This window comes from Larimichthys crocea, chromosome XXI (genome assembly GCF_000972845.2).
Source record: "Larimichthys crocea isolate SSNF chromosome XXI, L_crocea_2.0, whole genome shotgun sequence".
In the NCBI taxonomy this organism is placed as follows: Eukaryota; Metazoa; Chordata; class Actinopteri; family Sciaenidae; genus Larimichthys; species Larimichthys crocea.
Genome location: NC_040031.1, coordinates 13,406,460 through 13,430,034, shown reverse-complemented (window position 1 = coordinate 13,430,034; position 23,575 = coordinate 13,406,460). Strand labels below are relative to the sequence as shown.

General features: G+C 43.3%; 1 protein-coding gene across 8 annotated transcripts in view; it reads right to left on the bottom strand.

Annotated features, from left to right (window-relative positions):
* Positions 1-22,722, bottom strand: part of LOC104940643 (CUGBP Elav-like family member 2) — a 29,263-nt gene extending 6,541 nt beyond the window's left edge. The window contains exons 1-9 of one of the 8 annotated variants that reach the window (XM_019268592.2): positions 22,492-22,722; positions 11,238-11,434; positions 8,487-8,569; positions 6,770-6,818; positions 6,085-6,219; positions 5,073-5,152; positions 3,698-3,859; positions 2,157-2,220; positions 439-573 (exon numbers count right to left, since the gene is read on the bottom strand). In XM_019268592.2, coding sequence (XP_019124137.1) covers positions 439-573; positions 2,157-2,220; positions 3,698-3,859; positions 5,073-5,152; positions 6,085-6,219; positions 6,770-6,818; positions 8,487-8,569; positions 11,238-11,434; positions 22,492-22,604 — 1,018 coding nt within the window. In that variant the 5' untranslated portion in view covers positions 22,605-22,722. Of the gene's footprint in view, positions 1-438; positions 577-2,156; positions 2,221-3,697; positions 3,860-5,072; positions 5,153-6,084; positions 6,220-6,769; positions 6,819-8,486; positions 8,570-11,237; positions 11,435-18,778; positions 18,964-19,182; positions 19,572-19,719; positions 20,208-22,491 lie in introns of those variants that run through there. The other 7 variants (XM_019268540.2, XM_019268495.2, XM_019268449.2 and 4 more) reach the window with 7 other exon arrangements.
* Between the last annotated feature and the right edge of the window lie 853 nt (positions 22,723-23,575).

Sequence of the window (23,575 nt, the reverse complement as noted above, 5' to 3'; positions counted from 1 at the left end):
CGCCTGGCTTCTTTGCCACAAATTGTTACGGTTATGAGCGGATGACACAGCACTGAGGGGGCAGTTAAAAATCTGTCTCTTAATGACAAGAGGTCATTACAGCAGCAGCAATATGCTAAAGTCAGACAGATGGAGCCAATGTATATTTACACAGATTAAAAGGGAAATGGGGGCTCTCATAAAATTTTATATCTGGGTGATTAACTCTCATAAAATAAATGAGGAATGGCTGAGGGCTGTTAGGCAAATAGCAAATGAGGTTTGCAGAGTAGTTGGTAGATATTATCAGAGGAGCAGAACTGTGAACATGTATGTTTATCTGAGTGGGTGACAAAATCCATAAACAAATATTGAACCGGAATAACCGTGACAATCATTACAGTCACTGGGTGTGTACTGTACATGCACGTTTTGCAAATGCAGCTCATGTTTAATTACCTGGACTGGCCAGGGCTCCCAGAGCTGCACTGTTTGTAGACAGGGCGCTGGTGGAAGTTGGGCTGCCAGAGCTCTGGGCTGCAGCCGCAGCGGCAGCTAATGTGGCCAAGTTCTGTAGCTGAAGGGGATTCACACCTGCTGAAAGAACAAACAAAACAGAGGTGATTATCAAAGACTTCCAAATTCACGATCAAGTTCTCACAGAGCTTTCCAAATAACTGCAAAAGTCCTAGAGGGAAGAAACTTTTCCAGAATACAAGCATAGAAACTTTGTCTTGGCTCACTGCGTAACTTAAACTAACAAATTGTTTTGATGCTACTGATGTGTAATCAGGTGACCTGCTCTCCGTACAGCTCTATTACTTTGTGCTTTTTGTAAACCACCAACTATTTTACTGATTTTGGTGAAACTAGGTCATATTTTAATGGAAAACATGTTTTCCGGTTCTCTTTGTCCTGTGACTCATCAACTCTCTGTGATTTGCAGTGTTTCCTGATGGACAGTAAAGTTAACTGTTTCTCACTATCGCTGCAGTTACCTTATGTTAAATGTTGGCTGTTCTGTCTAGTCTCAGAGCTCAGAGCACCGGAGGAGTGTTAGGGTTTAGTGTGAATAATAACTTCGTTTATAGCACCTTTAAAAACTGTTTACAAAAGTGCTTTGACAGACAAGCACAAACAGGATACTCAGGCAAAAATAGCAGCAGAGAACAAAAAGCAGGATAAAAATAAGATTTAGGAACACGGTAAAGGCAAAAGACAAGACAATATAAAGAAATTAAGAATTAAAAATAAACAATACATAAAAACATAAAATAATACACACACCACATCACATAAAACCAGGTCTATAAAAATGTGCTTTAAGGAATGATTCTGCAAGCCTCAAGTCCTCAGGCAGGGCACTCCAAAGTCAAAGGGGCCCTGACTTCAAAAGCCAGAAGGGATCCACCTCAGGACCTGAGGCTGCGGTCTTGGCTCATAAGGCGGCAACATGTCTGCTATGTAACATGGAGTCAGGCATGCTTTCAAGGTGATCAGTAAAATCTTAAAATCAATTCTAAAAACAGGAAGCCAGTGAGGAGAAGCTAAAATCAATGTTGCAATGCTGTCGACTCGCTAGTTTTTGATCATCTACAGTTCACCATAACAAAAGCACATACGCAACATATTTACATCAGTGAATTAGAAATGAGCAACTTCCCACTTTCAACCGTCACAATTTTTACCAACTGTCGCTGTAAGATACCCATCCCTCATCTTCATGTTTTTCCAGTCGTATTTTAACTATTACATTCAGTAACTTTGGCATTATTCTACAAAAAAGTATTTTCTATCTGGTTTGAGGGTTGTTTATTATTATTGGCTCTAATAATAGACCTGAAACTAGATTTCAACATACAAAACCAGCCCCACTGTAATTCTGGTGTGTGTTGTTTCCTTAGTATCTTCTTGTCATAGGTCTATTTGTTCTTAAATTGGACCCGGCCATGGTTCTGCACTGTGTGTGTTTGTCTTTAAGCAACCTGCACAGGCAGAGAATAGCAGCGCTGATTATTAACGTGCCACTGATCTCAAAGAGTAATGTGATTTACTGCAGTTAAAGCCACGGGGGCGCAGAGCACTGAGTCACAAGGTTGGTGACATGAAAAGTGTCAGCTTGTTCAATTACAGAGGATGACTTAAGAACATCTCGACGGCTCAAAGAGTGAACTTACCTCCTAGCCTCTGAATACCGTTGAAACTGCCTTGGTTACTGGAGGATGTGGCCTGCTGGAGCAACTGTTGGAGGCAAAGAAAGAAAGAATCAAACAGGGGGCACAGAGTCAGGTCTCAAATGATCAACAGTATAACGAAAACAGCTTGTCGCAGATCAAACAATGTCCAAGTCTGTGCTGCCATTATACTGTAAATGTGAGAACAAAGATTTAGATCTGGGCTTTTCTACACTCACTTTTAATATGGTGATGTTTGTTTACTGCTTTAGGCCCCATTTACACTTGTCATTTGTCATTTCAAGTGTCTCATGTCTGGCTACAATACTTTATTTACACTATCACAATCAGCATTTGTTTTCTCAGGCTAAATGCAAATTAGGGACCGCCCTCCTCCACTCCAGGAAGAAGAGGTGTAAATGTTTGACTACAGTGCAGAAGGTATTCAACGGCATCGATGACAGTTTTACTATAATTAATTAAGACAAAAGTTGTATCATATTCACAGGCTCTAACTCAAGCCAATCCCTCATGCATGTAAATCAATGCTCTCTTATGGCCACAGATCATTCAGTGGTTGAAGTACAGCAGCTCGGTGGTGCGTCTCGTATCTGATCGTACTATAAATCTCTGGAACTATTTAATGAGAACGGCTAATTTCAGTGTAATCGTATCTGCCGTTATCACAAAAGGACAGACGAAACAGACAATGGAAGCATCGAGACAATCAGACTGAGTATTTCCACAGACCAGTTGAAGATAGAGATTATGTATGCGCCTTCGACAGATTCATTTACGCCTTTTCAACATCTGGTGAGAATGAATCTCGATGGGCCCCCGAGTTGATTTGAGCAATCAAATGTAAAATCTGTCTCGAATACATTTAGCTTTTTTGAGATCAGACAGTATAGTATATTAGCAGAGAGTATATACTAGTGATTAAGTGTAAATGGGGCTTTAGTTTCAGGAAGAGCAGCAGTTACTGCAGGTCACTATTTACTATCTCGATATCTCAATAATTTTCCTCTCAGAAACAGCTCAGCTTTTCATCTTCCGTCCATCTTTAAGTCACATGCTCAATGGCTCCAAATGAAACTCACATGCTCGTGTCCTTGAGCGAGTCAGACGAGATAGACCTGAGCTATAAAATTATCATTTGACTCAGAAACTAATGAGTGCTGTTCAAATTAGAAGATTTTTTTTATGTGTACTGCACCATCACACTATGATAAGCTTGTTTAATTCCAGCATTGAGGCCTAAGAGGCTGCCTGTACTGTAGACAAAATGGCTGCTGCATTCCCAGAGGCTGTCACTTATATTAAAAATAATCACTGAGCAGAATCCTGCCTGTGCAACACTCATTTTTTCAGTGTGTCATACATGAATTTAAACGCATCACAAACATTGTACCTCTTCCACATTTAATGTACCGACGATGGTGAACATATGGCGAACACATTCTGCACAAACTAAAACCATGCCATGTGATAATGCATGAGTAATTGCGCAGCTCAGCGGGGCTGCGTGCTTGAACAACACTTACAGCCAGGTACTGCGGTGTGAGGGTCCCCAAACCGGCCAAGTTTCCCCAGGTGGAGGCGCTGTTCATCTGCTGAATCTGCTGTACTAGTTGCTGCTGCAGACGCCGCTGCTCCTTATCTCTCTGTGTGTCTGCAAACTTCACCACCAGAGGTGAGGAACAGCCCTGAAGTAGTGAAGATCAGAGATCAGAGATGTTAGGACGAAGTTTACTGGTCGTTGCAAGGAATTGAAAAAAAAAAAAAAAAGGGGGGGGGGGAAGTTGGGGGCATCATCTATGACTCAAGACAATTTTTATGCCTGTTGCATTCATATCAAAGCTAACACACAGAAGACATCTGCCATGCATAGCTGAGCCAGGCCACATTCCAAATAAGGGGCACAGGATAATGCTGCAGACGGTGAATCTTTTTAACACTCTAAAGAGCTGAATCGAGTCCACAGACAAGCAGACGACAGATGGAGACAACACTTAAAACGTGACATTCAAATGGAGGATATGTCAGCAGACATTAACGAGAGAAATGCAATTACGATACACACAATCTCACAAAACAGACAGTCACGTACTGTTCAGACGCACGCGTGGACACGAGGCATGCGGTGCAAAAGTATTTTGAGAGTCGAGAGCTAGACAGGGACCAGGCTGGACAGGGAAAATGGCTTCTGAACCAGCAGCACCTCCCATGGCAGCTGAGAACTGGGGAGGTTATGATATGGGGCGAGGGGGGGGAATAGGTGGCAGCACCACCGGGACCTGCGTTTAATCTGGTAGGAGGAGTGTTATGTTTGGTTGGTTCCTAATTAGACTTGGTCTGATGCTTCACTGGGGAGCCTCTGACCTGCTAGCTGTCAAATTATTGCTGCTGCTCCACTTCCACTAAGACACTATTGGCTACACGATGACATGGACCCAGTTTCTGAAGGAATCTAATAGGGCGGCTGCTCAAGGCGATATTAATTCTTTGTTAACCTATATTTGATGGTGTGGGCCCTGGTTCTCTGTGGTCCAAAACATAGATTGATTATGGCAAAGTGTGATGGCTCGGCTCTAAAATATTATTAGAATCAATAAATGAGATGCATTTAGTTCAGCCCCAAAATTAGAGATGACAGCAGCTCTCGCTGTGTCCCGTTAAGCTCCGGATTCGGCAGCTATGCAAGAGGCAATGTTTCAAGTTTTATTCAATTATTTTGGAGACAACAACGTAATTTGTAATTGGCAAGAGTGGTTCTGGAAATGACTCATGCTCTGTGATGAATGGACACCATCTGCTTGGACAGGTTCTCCGTCTTTCCAACACAAGGGGGCAGCAGAATGTATGAGGGAGGGTAAGGAGGGGGGGTAAATGAGAAATAGGTGCTAAGGGGTACAGTACCTCCATAGTCTGAGAGTGATGCATGGTTTTGATTGCATTCTGTGCCATTGCCCTGGTAGCAAATGTGACAAACGCACAGCCTGTAGGGGGGGGGAACAATAGGAGAGGGGGATAGGGGGGGAGGAGGGAGGGAGGGACAAGAAGAAACAAAACAAGACAAAAGGTTTGGACAACTCGTTATGAACCCCAAAAAAACACATTACAGTACAGAGAATGGCAACTCCCAAGCACACAGAACCACCCTCACTGGTTAGCACACAGAGAAAGAAACACAACGAGGAGAACAGTAACACGTGTCACATGAGCACGGTGATCGACAGATTTAATTGCCGCCCCGAAGAGGCTCTACTACGTGGTGTCATGGTGAAAACAGTCAACGTGATTATATACACATAAAATGCACACATAGATACACAATGAAAAGGCTTTGATATGGTGAATAATATCTGCAAACATCAAAAGGATATTATGGTCCACTTCAAAATGTGGTTACATTAACTAGAATAATAAAAAAAAAGAAACAGTAGAAATTAATCTCTGAGTGTCTCTACTGAGAGGTTTAATCGTATACATCAACACGACAGCCTCGTGCTGCCTGCTATCCGAGGCTTTATTCTGTGCAGAGCTACGTAGGAGATGCAACGACAGGCTAATTCCAGCCTTTGTAGAGTGTGATGAAGGAGGCGGTAAAGGAGGAGCCGAGCCGCCTGCCAGCTGAGCCCACGAACACCGGCAGCCAGTGGTTGCCAAGGTGACGGGCCATTGTGCCGGTCAGTGAGTGCGGTGGCCCTCCACTGTGAGATGTGGAGGCTGAGTCTAGCGCAGTGACGGGAGGATAAGACTATGGGTGCCACTGGAGGTGAATAGCACTTCATTTGGGAGGTGGAGCGGGGTTGAAATGAACGAAGCAGGGAGGGGCCTGTATAAATACTTGATGAGAATATGGACTCTTAAGCTGAAGGTGCCGGCTGTGAGGCTGAGAACACTGTGCCTGTGCTGAAAGCACACCTACCTCTGCTCTGACCATCTGGTCCCCGGAGAATTCGGCACTCTTCGATCTGTCCGAAAGACGAGAACATCATTCTGATCTCGTTCTCGCCGTATTTCTTTGAAACCATTCCGATGAAGAGCTTTCTGTCTTCTACCGCTGCACAAGGATAAAAAAAGAGGAACAGCCATTCAGTTTAAGCCAAACAATTATGGAGCTATGAAAGCGGCAGTTACATCAGGCGTTAAATCATGCACCTCTCTCTTCTTTCCTTGTTAAAGCTCTCTTCTTGTTATGTTGCCACATTTTCTGGCTCTCACTCAAGGTGCCATTCCTCTTGGTACAAAAATCTCTGCAACTTGCAGTTTTGTTTTCCTCGGTGTCTACTTCTCTAGATAGATGACTGTATCATCCATTTGTGGTCTCCTCCAAATCCTCTGTACCTGCTTCACTCTTCTCCCCTTGGTGCCTTTTAAAGCCCTTAATCCTCCTAACCCCTGGCACTATATAGAAATTGTGCATTGCTGCACAGTCTCTGATCTAAGTCCTTCTCAGGGCTTCATATTTTGGCATTAAATAGAGACAATCCAGCCCCCACCTTCCTTTAAAGTCTCTCACACACACATCATTTGTCTTGGCTAAATCTTGCTCTTCTAAGATTCTCCTCATCTTTGTACCCCCCTCCATCGTTTCACATGAATCCACTTACCACTTGTTTTCTCACTGTCAGCGGGTTTCATCTGGATAGGATGATGCATCTGAAAGAAAAAAAAAAAAGGCAGAGAAATGGTTAACGCCACACCTGTCACGATTACAAACTATGCAGGTGCTTGGCCTCGTAATCTCTTCACAAGGGTCTCATATCTTCACAGTCAAGACATCTTCGAGCCTCTCTGTCTCTTTGTTCGCTCACATCTACCATCATCCCTCAACCACTGCCAGATTCAGGAGGAAGTGTCTATGAGCTGATGGCGGGTATCAAATTCTCCAGTATCCAATTTCACTTCTCACTGTGTTGTAGACTCGTGATTGAACTTATCGATTCCTCCTGTCAACATCTCTTATCTTCTTTAGAACAATTGTACAGAGATGGTTGACAAGCGAGTCTGTGCTTTATCGCTTACGAATATACAGTGAGTTTTAGTTTTTGAGACATTTCTTTGACGCCCCTGTGCACCGTTATATCACATAAACAGAACAAGGTGTGGCAAATCTGAGCCGTTTGAGTCAGCCTCTCTGAACATGATTTTCTCAAGTGGAGTACGCAGAACAACTGTTTCACAGGATCTGTCATTTTTGAGCCGTTTAATGAGCACTTTAAGTCCGAGGCGACTCATAAGAACTTCAAGTGAATATATTTTTAGCACGTTTACCTACCATGTGACGTTAAAAAAAGAGAGGAAATAAATCCAGGCATGAGATGCCGGAGCAGGTTGTACTTATGAAAAGTGGTGGGTTTGTTTTTGACAAGCACTAAAGAGAAGCAGACAGATGGCCTGCTCAGTATGGGTACTGGCTAGCGTCACTGACCAAGGAGAGCAAGGCACAGAAGGGAGAGAAAGAGGGAACGGTGGGGAAACAAGCTTTTCCACTGTCATGCAAACCAACAAACTCAGTCACCTGCAGTCAGTGCCACTAACAGTATGACCGGGGATTGGGATTTGAGAGCTGAGCTGTTAGACCACACTTTATTTGAAATGTCTGGCTGATTGATAGTCCTCCAGTGAAGAGCTGGCCCTGTATACTCAGCCTGCTACACTCATTTGTCAACACAGTTCAATATTTACCTGTAACCTCACTGACAGAAGCTCCTTTTCCAACAGACTGGGCTATTGATTTAATCGATGACTGGAGTTGTTTGGAATAGATTTAACTGATTGGAGGGAGAGTAATTTAGAAAGATGTATAGGCAGCACAGATTTGTAGAGGTTTAACAAGCAATTGCACTTATTCCAGTTGACCGGGCTTTAATCTCCTGAGATAAATCAGGTAAGGAATTAAGAGACCTCGCTCACTCTAACCAGGCTGTATTGTTAATAACTCGCCTCCTTTTGTACTTCCAACTTTGGGAAATAAAAAAGTACATGTGCATCAATGATTCATGAAGACAAGCATTAATAATTTGTTCCACTTTGTGGCAATCGGGTCCAGTGCCGCGGTGAATAACCTGCTGCCTGGTCAAGCGCAATTTACCCGATACCGGTGTGTGTTGGTTAGGCTGCATTATCAATCCGGTGTGTTCAGTGAGGTCCAGGGCAGTCCTCGTGTGGTGCTGATGCACATTGGGGGCTGAGATGTTTCTCGGGACAGACTGGCGTTCAGTGAGCCGAGATCTCATTATTGGTCAGCACACAGCTCCCAGCCTGCAACCGGGGATGTAGAGGGGGCTCAAGCAGCTAAAAGCAGCCCATACTGTGCTTACTCACCCCACTTAAGGTCTTTATGTTGTGCAGTGCATTCTGGGCCTCCAGTGCAGCTTTTCTTGTATAAAAAGTTACAAAACAGCATCCTGCAGAGAGAGAAACAGGGACAAACAATGGGCGGGGGATGGAAACAGCATTAAAAACGCAGTGCATACAGACAGTGAATGTAATACGACGACTGCTGCTGCTGCAGAGCACGAGAGAAACTAAATGGATGAGTGTACGTTCTCTGCATATCACATGTTACAAACATGTGACAGGATATTCTTAGCACCAACTGTTAGATGGAGCACATGTAGGAGCTTGCAGCGAGGACACTGGAGTAATGAGATAGTTGAAGGCTGTTGTATGACATGGCCATAGAGATGACCACAGGGTTACATAGCTGTCAGGGGGCACTGATGAACAGTCCACGGGTCAACACAGCATCGGGCGAGCCAGGGCACAAGTACCAACACATCAGAGAGAGTGTCATCGCGTTACATAAGAATACAATCACGTAGAAACACATATGCAAGAGGCATGAAAACAGCACAAAGAGACAAGAGGGAGAAAGAGTGGGGATGAGGAATCATGGGAGGAGAGAGGTGGGTGGTGGGGGAGGGGGATGAAGAGGAGAAGAGCGGGGGAGAAGGAAGGGAAAAAAAAGCCTCTCATCCTTCCGTCCCAGCAGACCGCCAGTGGCGTTCCAGCCTGTCAGTTTCACTGGGTTGGGGAAGTGGAGCACTGCAGCGTCTCTGACCTACATAGTGTGTATTATGCTGTTACTGGAGCTCCCAGGCCGCGGGGAGGGCTGTTGAACTCTAATATGCATCGAGCTGCTCTCTTCTCTCTCTCACAACCAGCTGAGCTCTCCCTTTCTTTCTCTGCTGCTGCTGCTGCTTAGCTCTGCCTCCGATTTTACTGGAGCTAAATAAACCATCCAGAGAGGCGTGGTAGTTATCAGATGATTTTTTCATGACCTGCAGTCTACGTGACCTAAAAAAACAGCGCAAATCTGATGGCTCCTCAATCGATCTGTGGCGAAGTAAACAACCAAAATGAAAGCGGGATTAGAGCCATTTCGGACGAGCAAATCAAACAAAAGCAAGATTGATGACAAGAAGGGGGTGAAGGGTGCGTTATCTGTCATGCAAATAAACATGAGCCAGATAGCATCAGGCCGCCGTGCTTTGATAAAAACTGCCCCCACTTCTCCCAGTAGATCTAGTACTACTGGTAAAAGGAGGACGGCAGTGAAACTGATGGGCGTGGGGGCTGCTGCTGCAGCATATTCACCTCACACAGGCTGGGTGAGCCAAAGAACGCTGTGATCAGGCCAGATTATCTATTAGAATACATTAACATTGCATTAACATGTCAATAGGCCATCACAGCTGACACTCCGCATAGAACAGGGGAGGGTTCTGCTGAAAAAAAGGGGGGGGCTTTGAACTCCTCAGCTTCCCAATGAACTGCACAGTGTTGGCTGTATATTTTGTATACGCACAGCATAATAAGCACCCTGGAGATTTTCTGGTATATCTTTGAGTCCACTCAGGATTATCTGCTGATGAGAGATGTGTGTATATAAGCTTTGTTAAGAGATCATGTGAATCAAGTGCTGTCCTGGTGACAGGGTGTGTTGCCTTTAGGGCACAAACACACTGAAGGCTCTTTCTGACCAAATAGTCACAGTGAAATGAAGAGCACCGGGAAGTAAAAAAAAAAGAGGAACTAAAGGTTCCCTTTTTTCACACTGCATTGAGATTAAGCAAATGATAAAGCTAACTGACAAGAGGAAACAACAACAACAAAAAAGACAGAAAGAAAGATTAAACACACCGGAAAGGCAAAATGTCCATCTTCAAGTAGCAGTATTGTTGTCAGCACTTTTAAATGAAGACAAGGCCGAGTCAAAAATTAAAGATAGACTGCACATTGGTCAAATAACAGATTCACTAGACACAGAACAGCCAGTCAGGCAACACACTCTTTCAGTGTGCATTCACCAACAATTTCACAGACGCAAAAAATAAATAAATAAATAAATCAGCAGAAGTGGATTAGTGCGCCTTCAACCATAGTCAGTCATCCAACCATCAACGGAATTGAAATGTGGGTGCCGTTGTAAAACCCAGGATAGCTCCATCAGGGATACTGCCGTTTACTTTATTCACCTGCAGTTAGTTACGGGAGACCGAGCACTTGCGGTGGCACTTTGCAGCTCTCTGCAGACAGCGGGCTTCCACTTCACCGTCTCCTCTAATTGCAACCTAAACTGAATCGCTCAACTCGAGCACCGTTGCTAAAGGTGAACGCATCGATAGATGTCTTAATGGAAAATTGTAGTTGAGTAACACTTCCTTCAAACAATGCTGCTTTAAAATCAATGATGGGAAAGTGAAAAAAAGTGATATTTTTTTAACCCCGACACAACGCTATTGGATCATCTCAGCTGTAAGTGCAAACACAGCTGTACTGCGTGTGCAGACAAGCAATGCTGTGCTTTGCCTAAGGGGATTGTGCTGAAATGTGTTGGTAGATGATGTGGCAATAACAGAGCTTTGTGTATTGTGCTTGACCACTACAAGCCAGGGAAATGGAGGCAAAACAGTGGCTATAATGATGGTCCAAGTTTCTCCGTACTTGTAGCCACTGGAAGGTAATCAACCAATATTTGTATGTGACGATTTAACTGGAATCAGTTAATCCAACTGATTAATCGATTACTCATTCACCAAGGTAGAACAAACAATGACTAAAATCATTTACCTTTGCTCTGAGGGGGATTCTGGGTACGATCGCGGAGGATGTTGATCTGGTGCACAGCTCCGAAGGGCTCAAAAAGCTCTTTTAGTTCTGTTTCTGACCAGGAACGTGGGATCTGTCCCACAAACATCTTGATAGAGTCTGGATCTGGCTGGTCCAAGTGCTCCAGCGACCCGTTCATCTTGCTGCCGTTGCCGTTGCTAAGAGAAACAAACAAACAAAAAAAAGTTTGTTATTTGGACACTGGACGTCTAAATTAATTTCATCTTCTTAAGTTAGAACGGGTGGGAAAGCAGGATGACTCAGAACCTTGATATTTAAAGACAATGTGACACTGCTTTGGACACTTATCCTATCCAAACTGGAGGTCAGCAACATGGTGTAGATAACATAACTTCACCCAGAAGCTCGACTATCTAGTATTTTTCTAAAAAGGCAACACTATGTTTTAACTTATGGGACAACGGGCTGCTTCAACAAGATTTTATTTATCTAGACGATAATGTTCACAAAAACGCTGCAACAAGTCGCTCGGGCAGACATGAGAAATAAAAAGCCATCTGACAGATCTGTCAGAGAGGCAAACGGCCAAACTGTGTCAGAGTTTGGTAAATTAAGGAGGTCATAAAAACATGAAAAACCAGTTCTACTCCAGAGTGGGTTTGTTTGGCTTGTCAGTAAAAACATCAATATTTTCCAGGGTGTGAAAAGAGATAAACAATTGTTGTTCAGCATCTTTTAGTTTATGAGTTCTGCTGTGTTTGGTTGCTGAGGGGTGTTCAGACTATCTTTTGACACATCTTATTAATCAGAAATCCATTCTTACGCAAACCACACAGTCTAATAATCTGCAACATGTCCGTTTCGATTAACAGTGAGAAAGATTTACAATGTGATCCGAAAACAGCAGAATAAAACATGGTGGACGGTTAGAGCGTTGACAACAGTTTGGATTTTAACAATATACTCAACAGAAGAGATATTTTAAATAACTTTATAAAGATGGATAAATAAAATTCACATTATGCTTTTCAAGCCCCAAATACTTACCTAAAAAAAACAGAGCTAATTTGTTTAATTTATTAGATGGGCTAGACGTTTTTGGGTCTTCTAAGATTAGCTATAAAAAACAAGCGTGCATCGATTTGTTTGTATTCATTTTCAAGATGTCTACCAAGGACTCAAATGCTTTATGAACCATTAAACCATTTGCAGTGTGACAACGTAACATGTGTACACTGGAGTAGATGTGGAAACAATATATTGTTTACAATAATAGACTCTGAATTGCATAGCCAACAACATATCGAATAACAATCTGGATGGCGGGGTAGTGGTAGTGCAATAATGGAGATGAGTGAAATACTAAATTGTGCCATTTTCCTTTCAGGCAAGCCGTAGGGACAGAGAATCAATACACACCAGTGTACCTACGACTACAGCGCCTTTGTCTCACTCATACACACACAAAATCAAGCACACAAACATTTCCTGACAGAGGTAGAGGTGCTGGAAACCAGAAATGAGGCTGAAGCTGCAGCCAATCCACGGGCGTAGAGGCAGAAAGCGTCGCACAATTTAGGATCATCAGGGCCAAGGATCACATGTAACACACACACACACACACACAATTCTTAAAACAACATGATGATTTTACACACAGACCTTTGGACGCGTGCCATCCATCTCTTACAAATTGAGCCCAGCCGTTCTGCAGAAACACCAAACTCCTTCAGGGACTTAAATGACATGCTAACAAATCACACTTCAGCTCGTTTTCTTCTGAAATCCAACTCCACACCTCAGTATGAATGTTTTTTGTCCCCCCCGCTTTCCTGGAGGCTGTCAATACATGCGAATGATGAACAAAAGCCTCTCCACCACCACCAGAAAAAAAAAAAAAAACGGGGGGAGTGCCCCCCCTCCCACCAGCTGCGACAGCTCTAAAAAACGAAAACAGCACTGTAGAGCTCTAAACCTCCAAGAATCGCTGGTTGGCAGACAGAGATTTTGCGGTGCATCTCCTCCTCAGGCGCTTTGGCGATGGTACAGAGAGTAACCTACAGCTTCTTCACCACAGCAGGGGGAACAATCACATATTGTTCCCCCATGCTGGAGAACACTATTCACCGTTCCTCTACAGCACAATGGGCCAAGTCAGAGAGATGCTTTGGAACACATCGAAGGCTACGTCTGCTAAGGCCACAGCACTGGTGGGTGACACCATTTATCCAGTTTTGCTAGTGCCACTCCGACCATCCGCCATTTTGCTGAGGGCCCTTTGATAAAAATCTCGCTGTTGAAAAACAGCAAACCTCACTTGAAGCATTCAAAAACATCGACGCCCTTTGAACGCAGCCTCTTTAACAATCATTAAGACCCCCTGCAGCGGTGCATTGTCTCTTCAGCGTAAGAGACTGTTGAAGAGAAATGCAACTGCAAGAATACAATCTTTATCCCACCCACGCAAAGATGACTTAATTGCTGCAAAAAGGCCTATATGTGATACATTTAATATCACTCAAGGCGTTGTATGAATTAGAAATACAAGTAATAAAGACGTCTGATTTAAACTGTCTCCCTCAAAGTGTTGTGACAACATTGTACAGTGGATGAGGGCACAGTTAGCGCTGTCATGTTAAGACCTGGACTGACCACTCGAGTTGAAACTGTAGGAGAGAGCAAGAACAGACAGGAGGGTTAGGAAAAAATGCCAGAAACTATAAAAGCACTCCATACTGCTGCACTGGCCTTACAGAAATGGGTCAACGTTTTTCGAAAATATGCTCATCTTTTCTTGCCTCAGCTTGGATGTAGGGTAAATATGAGGCAGCTAGTGAGCTTAGCGCAAAGACAAGATATGGAGGGTGGTGGCACAAAATCCACCTCCAACAGGCCCCGGTAATTAACGATGGTTAGCTCAAAGGTGACAGCTGCCCGCGAGGATCAGTATCAGCCTTTCTGTCAGTTTTAAGTGGCACCTGCTGGTCTAAAGTAGTATCAGTGGAACCAGAGTGTCAAGCCGTTTAAGAGGCATAATGTTATGTCAATACAGCAGTGGCCTTATGCCAGTATGAAGCTGTTGGCCTGAACATACTGTCATATTTCTTCAGTATCTCTGCACATATATAACATGTGTTATCTGAAAATATTTGGGATTTGGGTGAACTAAACCTTTAAACATGAAGCCTGGATTACAGTGAACTTACATCATTTTTTAAATCATTTGACAAGCTGGGTGGAAAATAAAACAGCAGACGCTCTCTGCTTAGCCTCTGTATCCACATAAGCAGCCACTCATACACCTTTATTGGCACATCGTTGACTCAAATATTAATTCAGTCGATACTCCCCACACCACCCAGCAGGGCACTCCCAGACAGTAGCAATGAAGTCTTTTGCTGAGCTCGTGGCAGCTCATCATGCTCCAAGATGCCCTGCAGCAGCTGACAAGTCACTCAAGAGGCAGGGCCGGGCGACAGTTGCATGCTTTGCTGCTGCGCCGCCCATAAAAACAGGTGATTTATCTGGACCATGTGTCTTGTCCTGTTGGTGAGCTCTGACCGCGCAAGTATGCCAGCGACACCTTTGCTGTGCCCATAATAGCCAGCCAATTTGCCTGGTTTGTGCACACGATTCTGCTCAGCTCAGCACTGTGTGTTTGGACGTTACTCATCCCTAAACCATCGGGGGTCACAGCAGCAATACATTTCAGATTTGTCACCACTGCTGATAGAAAGAAAGCAGCGTCACTGCTCCACATTGAATTATTAAAATCCTCTGCTATAAATACATCCTATCATTAGTAGTAGTTTGTTGAGCCTGAAATGTCAAGATTAGATTCAACTTTAAGTACTGAGACAACTAAATGCAGTTTAGCATCTAAACAGACGTGTGCAGAGAACATATAAGGGTATATAAATGTAATTATTGGTGTAATTATGCAGTACGGGTTAAGAGATATATTGTTTCCGCCATCCGGCATTTTGCTGAGGGCGCAGTGTGTAAGATTTGGGGCCATCCGGCATTTTGCTGAGGGCGCAGTGTGTAAGATTTGGGGCCCAACTATGTTTTTTATGCACGTATAGTCACCTGGAAATAAGAATATATGACCTAAGAATTAACTTAATGTTACTCCGGTGGGAGCAGGTCCTCTTTCCTGATGGCCGCCATGTTCACACACCATGTTTCAGCCCAGAAGAGACAACCTAAACACTGACTCTAGACATGGCTTTTCAAGTGTTGTTTCTCCTTTTACACTAGGACGGCAAGGGTGATGTGATCGCAATGTACCGATTACGAGCATTAACAGTATGTTAGTGCAGTTGTGAATACAAGTGATTAAGTACAGCTAACATACAGCTAGATATAAATACACTATGTACAGTACAGATAATAGTACATGTACACATGTATGAATCAATTAAACTGTTGCTGTAATAAAGCAAGTGATATTTGGGCAATCTCCCACATAATGTCATGTGTCTTCTTGTTTTGAGCAATAGAATAAAACTCCTCTGCCCTGGGCTGTTTTGGCAACCAGCAGCACACTGCTGTCATGCTTTATTTGGGATAAGAAATAATGTCAAAGTTCACATGGACACTCTTAATGCTTCTGAGAAGAAGAGAGGAAAAAAAACACAAAATCAGTCCACTGAAGCGGTCGTTTACGAGTAATACCCTCAGAAAATTCACGTGTTGTTTTTTTTTTCCCCTTTCAGGATACCAATGCCCTTATAAGCTGATTCAATGAGACACAGAATGCCTCTAATGCCTCGGTAATATCTACGACAGCTGTCAAGTTGAACATAAAGGCTCTTTCCTCTGGCTCTGTCTATTTTCACCACCACCACTACAAAAAAGAGACAGAATATTCGGTGACAGGTTGAATAAGGTTTCACGAGCGCGGTGTAAAAATATCCTCTTGACAGGCTTCAAGTTTTAACTTCTTCCTTTTTTCTTTTTAAATGGTCGCAGAAAAGGATTGTCGGACCCCTGAGCCATAAACACTCAAGACTTGTGGTCCAGGTTTGAAGAAAAAATAAATAAATTACAACCAAGAATGGGTGTTGTTTGAGGAGAAGCTGTGTGTTCAGGGGATTTCCATTCCAAGTGGTCGACCCTAATCAGCACATTGTGGCTCTGATGAGAAGTTATTAAAAATATTTTCCTCCTGGCATTGACTCCAATTTAGCTCAATATGACCTGATTTCATTGTTGCATTTCCCCTGATGAAGACAGACACGTTCAATCAGCCTCTGAATGGGCCGCATGTTAACAGACGGCCAGCGTCTGATGACAAGGCCCGCCCCATTAGCTCCATAATCACACCGAGGGTGTCCCTGGCGGTTATGGATGACGTTGCTAAAGTCAAGCTCGTGTGAACCGACAGCCCGACTAAATAAACTGCTCTCGCGGCTCCGTCAGAATCAGATGGAGCATGAATTTAAAATCTTCAGGTAGGAGCTCACTGGAATAGGTGGCAGCCTTGGCGACGCATCTCGAACGAAGAGACAAACAGCCCGCTAAAAGCAGCAATTAGACTTCATTACTCTGAGAGAGTGTGTGCTCACTGTGGCCTGACTTACTCAGTCATCCATTATCCTAACCTGTGATAGGTAAAAGAACATATTTAATTAAGACAAAACTCCCGTTACTAAGCATGTCATTTTTTTGTCACTCACAGCATCCAATATTATAGAAACGAAGACTGCATTTGATTTCTGGCCGTCAACGTAATGATTGGCAGGACTGTAAGCACAAAGTACCGCACACACTGCTAGAATTAGGACAATATACATATATAAAATTATTGGCCTCTCAAATGAAACGGTGGACATTTAAATAGTTAAAACACGGTCAATCATTTGTATTTTCTAATATGGTCTGCAGGCGTACGCGGCAGCATCAATCACTCTAAAAGAAAGGAGCTCTTGTTGTCACATCCTCTCGATCCAATCCATTACTGCTACTCTTACTTGTCCACTCAAGGAGCACTTTCCAAACCAAATAGTGGTTTCCACTTCGTGTGGGCTGCAGACACTGACTCTCAGGTCACAAGCGTGCTGACCCTAGCAGTGAATAATCATGAAATCATGCCAAACTACCCTTTTTTTATGTAGACTTTCTCTAAGCAGACACACAGTGCTGACAGTTTATGAACATAGTGGATGAGTCTGATCTTACGTAACCCTGTCCTACAATATCTCTTGTTTGCAGAAGCTTGCAGAGGAATTTGCTCAACCTTCGATCACGCCACCCCTGCACATGGGACGTGATTATGAGCGTTCCAAGGCTGTAGCACATAGCTCCAGGACAGCCAGTCTTGTAATTATTGTCGCGCCAAGCGAGCAGCGGGAGCAGAGAAACAGGTGACAGGCAAGATCAGAGCACCTCCTACTCTTGGCCTACAACATCTGGCTGCATGGCATGCCCTCCCACCACCGGCGCTGCCCTCACAGAGAGCAGAACAGCTGGCCCGAGCAAACCCCCTCCAAGACCCTGTGCCAAGATCCTACACTTCACACAGATCAACAGCTCCGTGGCCACAACAAAAGGGATCACTGTGACGCTTAGCTTACTGACATAGCACTGTGGCTGCGTTGGCTGCCAAAGGATCACGCTTAAGCCTCGATAGTCACTCTCACCGTCAACAATCAGAGGGATAAATCAATCAAATACAGCTGGGGAAAGATCTTATTGCCACCTCGCTGTCTCCGGATCCCACAGATGAGATTTAAAAAAGGAAAATCCTTTTAAAAATCAACCCATGATTTAGCCCAATTCACAACTTTGGGATTATAATCGAAGGACTGGGCTGCAGTTACTTATTTTTATGAGTGATTAATCAGAAAATCTGTTCTTAAAATCTCAATTAAAACAAAATTTTGGTCTATAAAAACACCAAAAAAGCCTCAAAATATCCTAAAAATAAACAAAAAAAACAAGCTGTGTTCAATCATAAATCTAAGTATATACAATTTATCTTCACATTACACAAAGAAAAACAGCAAATCCTCACAGCTAGGGAAGGTTTTGGCATTATGTTGTTTCATAGTCCGTAGACCAAGATAGATTAGATTATTCATCCCACCACGGGGAAATTTACTTGTTACAGCAGCAGAGGAAAGTGTAGCATACACTACAGAATTAGAAAAAAGTAGAAAAGGCAATATCAATAACCTATACAATAAACACGAAAAACAATCAAACTTCAAAACAGACAAGTACTGAGGATAAAAGTGGCATGATATATAAAAATAGTATAGTAATGTAAAGTGATCATAGTGTAAGAAATATTGCAAAGAAAGTGACCATGATACAAATAATATTGCAAGAGTAGTGACCATCATATAAATAACTCAAAAATACAGACCTTGCAGTCAGTCTTAAAACTAATTTAATGCCAAAACTACAAGAAAAGGTCTGAAGTCGTCCATTAAAATCAAACAACCAGGCTGCAGAAACAAATAAAAAAAGACAGCACACAAAAGTACAAACATTTACATTCTTCGTGGGTTTGGAAGTGTTTTTTAAGCTCTTACGTGCAGAGTTAAAACATGTGGCGCTTTGTTGAGACGTCTTCCTCTCACTTGTTTACATGCGCCCTGTCACAAGATGTCCATTAATGGCTCAATAATGTAGCAAACCACGTGTTTGGTGCCGTTAAGTAAGCACTCCTACATCCAACATGGACGGAGGCACTGTGAGCCGAAGCTAACCGTGTTAGCACGCAGAGAGGGAGGGGACGACGGAGTAAAAAAAAAAAGCCGCCGTGTGCTGCCTACAAACCAGCTTCACTTGTGCTGTTTAGATCGATTAAAACTGAAGCAAACAACCCGACATCAAGCGGGCAACAAAGTATATTTAAAGCTAACTTCACGCCAACTTGTTACCGTAACTCTCCCCTTTAGCGCACTTCTGTTTTTTAAAAAGAAAAATACCTTACCGTGTCGAGCGAGCGCAACTTGCTTCAAACTAAAAACAAAAACGCCGTGTTTGTACAAGTTAAAACAACACAAACTTTTTTTTAAAAGAAACTAAAAGGTGTTTTCTTTCTTCCAGGACTGATACCGAAACGTGTGATCTCCGGAAGCACATGTCACTTCGCCTCGTATCCGATACCGTCGCTAGCGTCGCTAAACTGGCGTTTTCCTCCCAAAGCCTCCTCGAAGGGGTAAAATATGTGTGTTAGCCACCCGGAGGGTGTGTTCTCAGCACGTAGTTAGTAGTGTCGTTACGTCTAACTTAAAGACTCCTTCGTGTTGTTGTGTCTTAATATGTAAAAGTTACTTCAACTCCAGGTGAGAGGTACCGTAAATTAGCAACGTTAGCATCCCCCCCCCCCAGCTTTTGGTTCGTCAGTTAGGCTAACGTTAGCTCCCAACTGCCAACTGAAGAACCTCAACGGTCAACTGAAACACAAATATCACCCAATAAATAAAAAGATTAATAAGACTTAATTAAGTTTTTCTTCTTTACTCACATTGTGTCGCTCGAAGAAGTCATTAGCCGACTTTCAGCCAAAGGGTGGAAATCCAGGTTGTACGTCGAAGTCATTGCTCAAAAACAAAAACCGTCCCTAAATCTAACAATGAGAAAGCGACGTCCGCTCACTCCTGCAAAAAGAGGCTCTCACACACACAGACACACACAACTCTCTCTCTTTCTCCCCCGGCGAGACGGCAACAAGACGAGGCAGAACAGGTGCAGGGAGGGAGGGAGAGAAGAAGGAGGAGAGGGGGGGGCGTCTTCTTCTTCAAAACTGCATAAGAGAAAAAGAGAGAGAGAGAGGGCACCGATATCCGCCTTATTCCTTCCTCCTCCTTCCTAATTTCTCACTCTCTCTCTCTCTGTGTCGTCCCCTCTTCTCGACTGAAATGAATTCAATGCAAGCCGCTGTCACACACACACACACACTGTGCACACGGAGCTGCAGCAAACCAGAGGCGTGGCCTGCTCAACAAAAAAAGTCTGAAAAACCTCCAACACCACCACGCTGCTGCTGCTGCTGCTCAAGCAAACCCCACAGCGGCTTCTTCTACCTCCATGTAAGATCACTTGTAAATGTCCCTTCAGGGAGGGAGGAGGCTGGCACGTGGTTTTTCTATAGAGACTTTACTGACCTATTTGTATTTTTTTTTTATGATGTCTTATCAGCTGTGTGTGGCATTGTGCTCTTTCACAATGTGGACATATATATTCTGCAGCCTGTGAATATAAAAATGTTTGCTTTGTTTGTAGAGAGGGTGGATGAGTCATGGGTGGGGTGGGCTATCTAATGATCCTGATTAGAGAGTCATTTAAAACGTTTTAAATATAGCACCCAGGTCATTACCATCATGATTAATAATGCTGCCCCTGTCTCCATACAAGTCCAGATAAAGCAACTGCCTTTTTATTGGAATATGCAAATACATAAGATTATTTCCACCTTACAGTTTGCGGTACAGGTCCATAAATCTCCTCCAGTCAAAAGTGATTTAAAAAAAAAAAATTTTGTTGTTGTCTTACTTGCTTTCCCTCCTTCCAAAGGGTCATAGGTCATGTTCCCCTTTGTGCTGGGCTGTTGTTTCCCCCGGGGGGAAGGGGAGCCTATCTTCTTTTGTTGTGCTGGACTTGCAGGGCGAGGCCTCTCTCTACACTTGGAGGAGAGGGGGGTGGGATGGGGCGGGGGGGGGGGGGGGGCTGTTGTCAAGTACTGTTTGCAACAGCAGAGAGGCCTAGCCTAATTATGAGACTATTCAATATTACCCCCAAGCAGCTGCACAATCCAAAAATATTATTCATAGCGACCGTTAAGAAACATCCCATTCACGAAATCCGACTTAATCCATGTATCCATAGCAATTTCAAGTCAACTTGGCACCAGTGCAGAGTATATACTCTATTAAACAGTGCCTAAAAGAGGTTTGTATGCATAATGTGATATGCGACCTATTTTGCCATACATGTAGACAAACCCACTATGCAACACGCATAACCATTAAGCTTGAGGGGGGCTGCTATAAAAAGCCAGTCTAAACCTCTCTGGAGAATCAGGTTTCATTAAGATGGAGGAAAAATACAATAATGTCATCCCATCTGCAGCATCCACATATTTCCTTTGACTCAATTAGATCTCAGGGGATTGTGAATAGATTTGTTAGAGAAAAAAAAGGAGGATTTGCATAGAGAGCAGCTCCAGTTTGCCTCACGGGGTATATACAATACATACAGTACAGTCTTCCATACAGTGTATAATGCCATCGCCAGTTTATTTCTGGCTTCCTTGGCTTTTCCTTATTACTGGAGTGAATTCCAGAGGATGATGCCTTGTTGCCGGCACCTTATAATACTCGCCTCTTGTTCTTAATCTCAGATTATTTACTACTGTAATCCTATCATAATCCTCCACACGTACCATGCTTTTGTTGTTTACATCAAATGTTTTAACGTCACCGTCATCGTCCAGCATTTAGATTTGCACCGTTTTCACAACAAACTGCACACTCTTCTTCTTCTGCTTCTTCTTCTTCTTCTTCCTTTCAGCTCTGCCTTTGGTGAATTTGCAGAATGGCGACCAACTAAAGGTCTCTCAAAATGGAGAGAGAGAGAGAACCTTATCTTATCATGCTTTAGTGGAGGAAATCTGCTGTATCAAGATGTACTAAACACGTATGATAACATTAACCCGATCAGAGTCCTATGTACATTTCAACATGGATGCAGTAATTATAGATTATTGATGTTTTGTTGGGTTTTTTTTAGACTGAGGGAGTGATGGAGTGAGGCCTTGGTTGGTTTCAGTAGATATCTAGTGGCACAGGTTTGCTGTGAGACAAACAGCTGCATCACTGACACATTTATGTCTCTTTCTTTATCTGTAGTTCATTCAAGTATCTGAGGAACTTTTATGAAATTAAATGAGAATGCTATATCGTATTGATTTTTCTATTCTGATACAATTTAAACTAAACCACTACCTCCTGATTTAATATTTTTTTCTCTCTTTCTCTCTCTCTTGGGAAGATATGAGATTTAAATTCATGGATTCTGGGTTCCTTTTAAAAAAAAAAAAAACAGAAACATATAGGGACACCAGAGGAACACCACCCTTCCCACAGACACTCAGACGCAGCATGGGAGAACGCCTCAACTGGAAACAATACATCCTATGACAATATTCAAGCCCAGACAAAAGAAGCAGTCCAAATACGGGCTGCTCCACAAAAGCTACCCCAGATTTGAATGAGGGGGCCAACCCCAACCAACGTACCTCATAGGCAGGTCCTCATTCCTGACAGAGATCCCGGCCGCAGAGGGGGGACAGCGCATGCTGTTGGCATACAAACTCTGCACCAGGGCCAGCTCAGAAGAGTGTTCCAACATCGGTGCTCTGGAAAAATCCACCCGGTGTAATGGACACTTTCTTCTCTTTCCCTCTTTCCTCTATGTGTTTGTCTCCCTTTCTCTGTCTCCCGCCCACTCCTTCTCCTCGGTTTAGTGCAGCAGAGCGGCGCCCACCCCCTTCGCTGACTGGCGTGGCTGAAATAATCCTCTCTGACAGCTCATCGTGCACTAATGCATTGTGCTGCCTGCGGCAGCCCAGTTTGCAGGCTGTAAAGCTGTGGCCACAGTAGCACTCTTGGACTAATTGACACCCATATTAGGAAAACTTCAGGATATTGGACATGGATGATTTATTCCTACTGTCAGATTGGGGGAAAATTAGAGGAAACATCGACACAGATCTCATCCACAAGTCCTGGTTTTGTGGCTTGCTTCTGTGCATGTTGGCATGTATCTGAATCAGCTGCTCCAAAATACAGGCCGAGGCACACTCACACAGAGCCTAGTTTACTGGGAAAAAAAATTGTATCATTATAGCTATTTTTAATACTAAAAATGAATCACTGAGCACCTGTTTGCAGGTAAATATTAACACCATCCTCTCTTTAGCTCCTGTGGGGATGTGCATGTCACTGTCCCTCCATGAGCTGGCTGATAATAAACCAGTGGGTGACAGGCAGAGCGCTTTCCTTGACAACCTGTATCATTATTATTCTGAAATAGACAGCGATAAAGATATCCTGCTAGAATATGAGCAAACACTGTAGTCAGCATGAATACTTGTTAAATAAGGACAGATTACAGTATGCCCCCCTCCCCTGCCCTGAAATACCTGTAGTACCTGAGAGTTAATTTAACTGCCTGTGACTCAGTATTTCAGAGCATAATGTACGTATACTCAAAAGACATCTACTTGTATGTAATTCTACAAAAATGATCTAGGATTGGAAACCACTCTCCGTGTTATAATGAAATTACTGGAACCCCCTAATCATCAAATGATGGAAGGA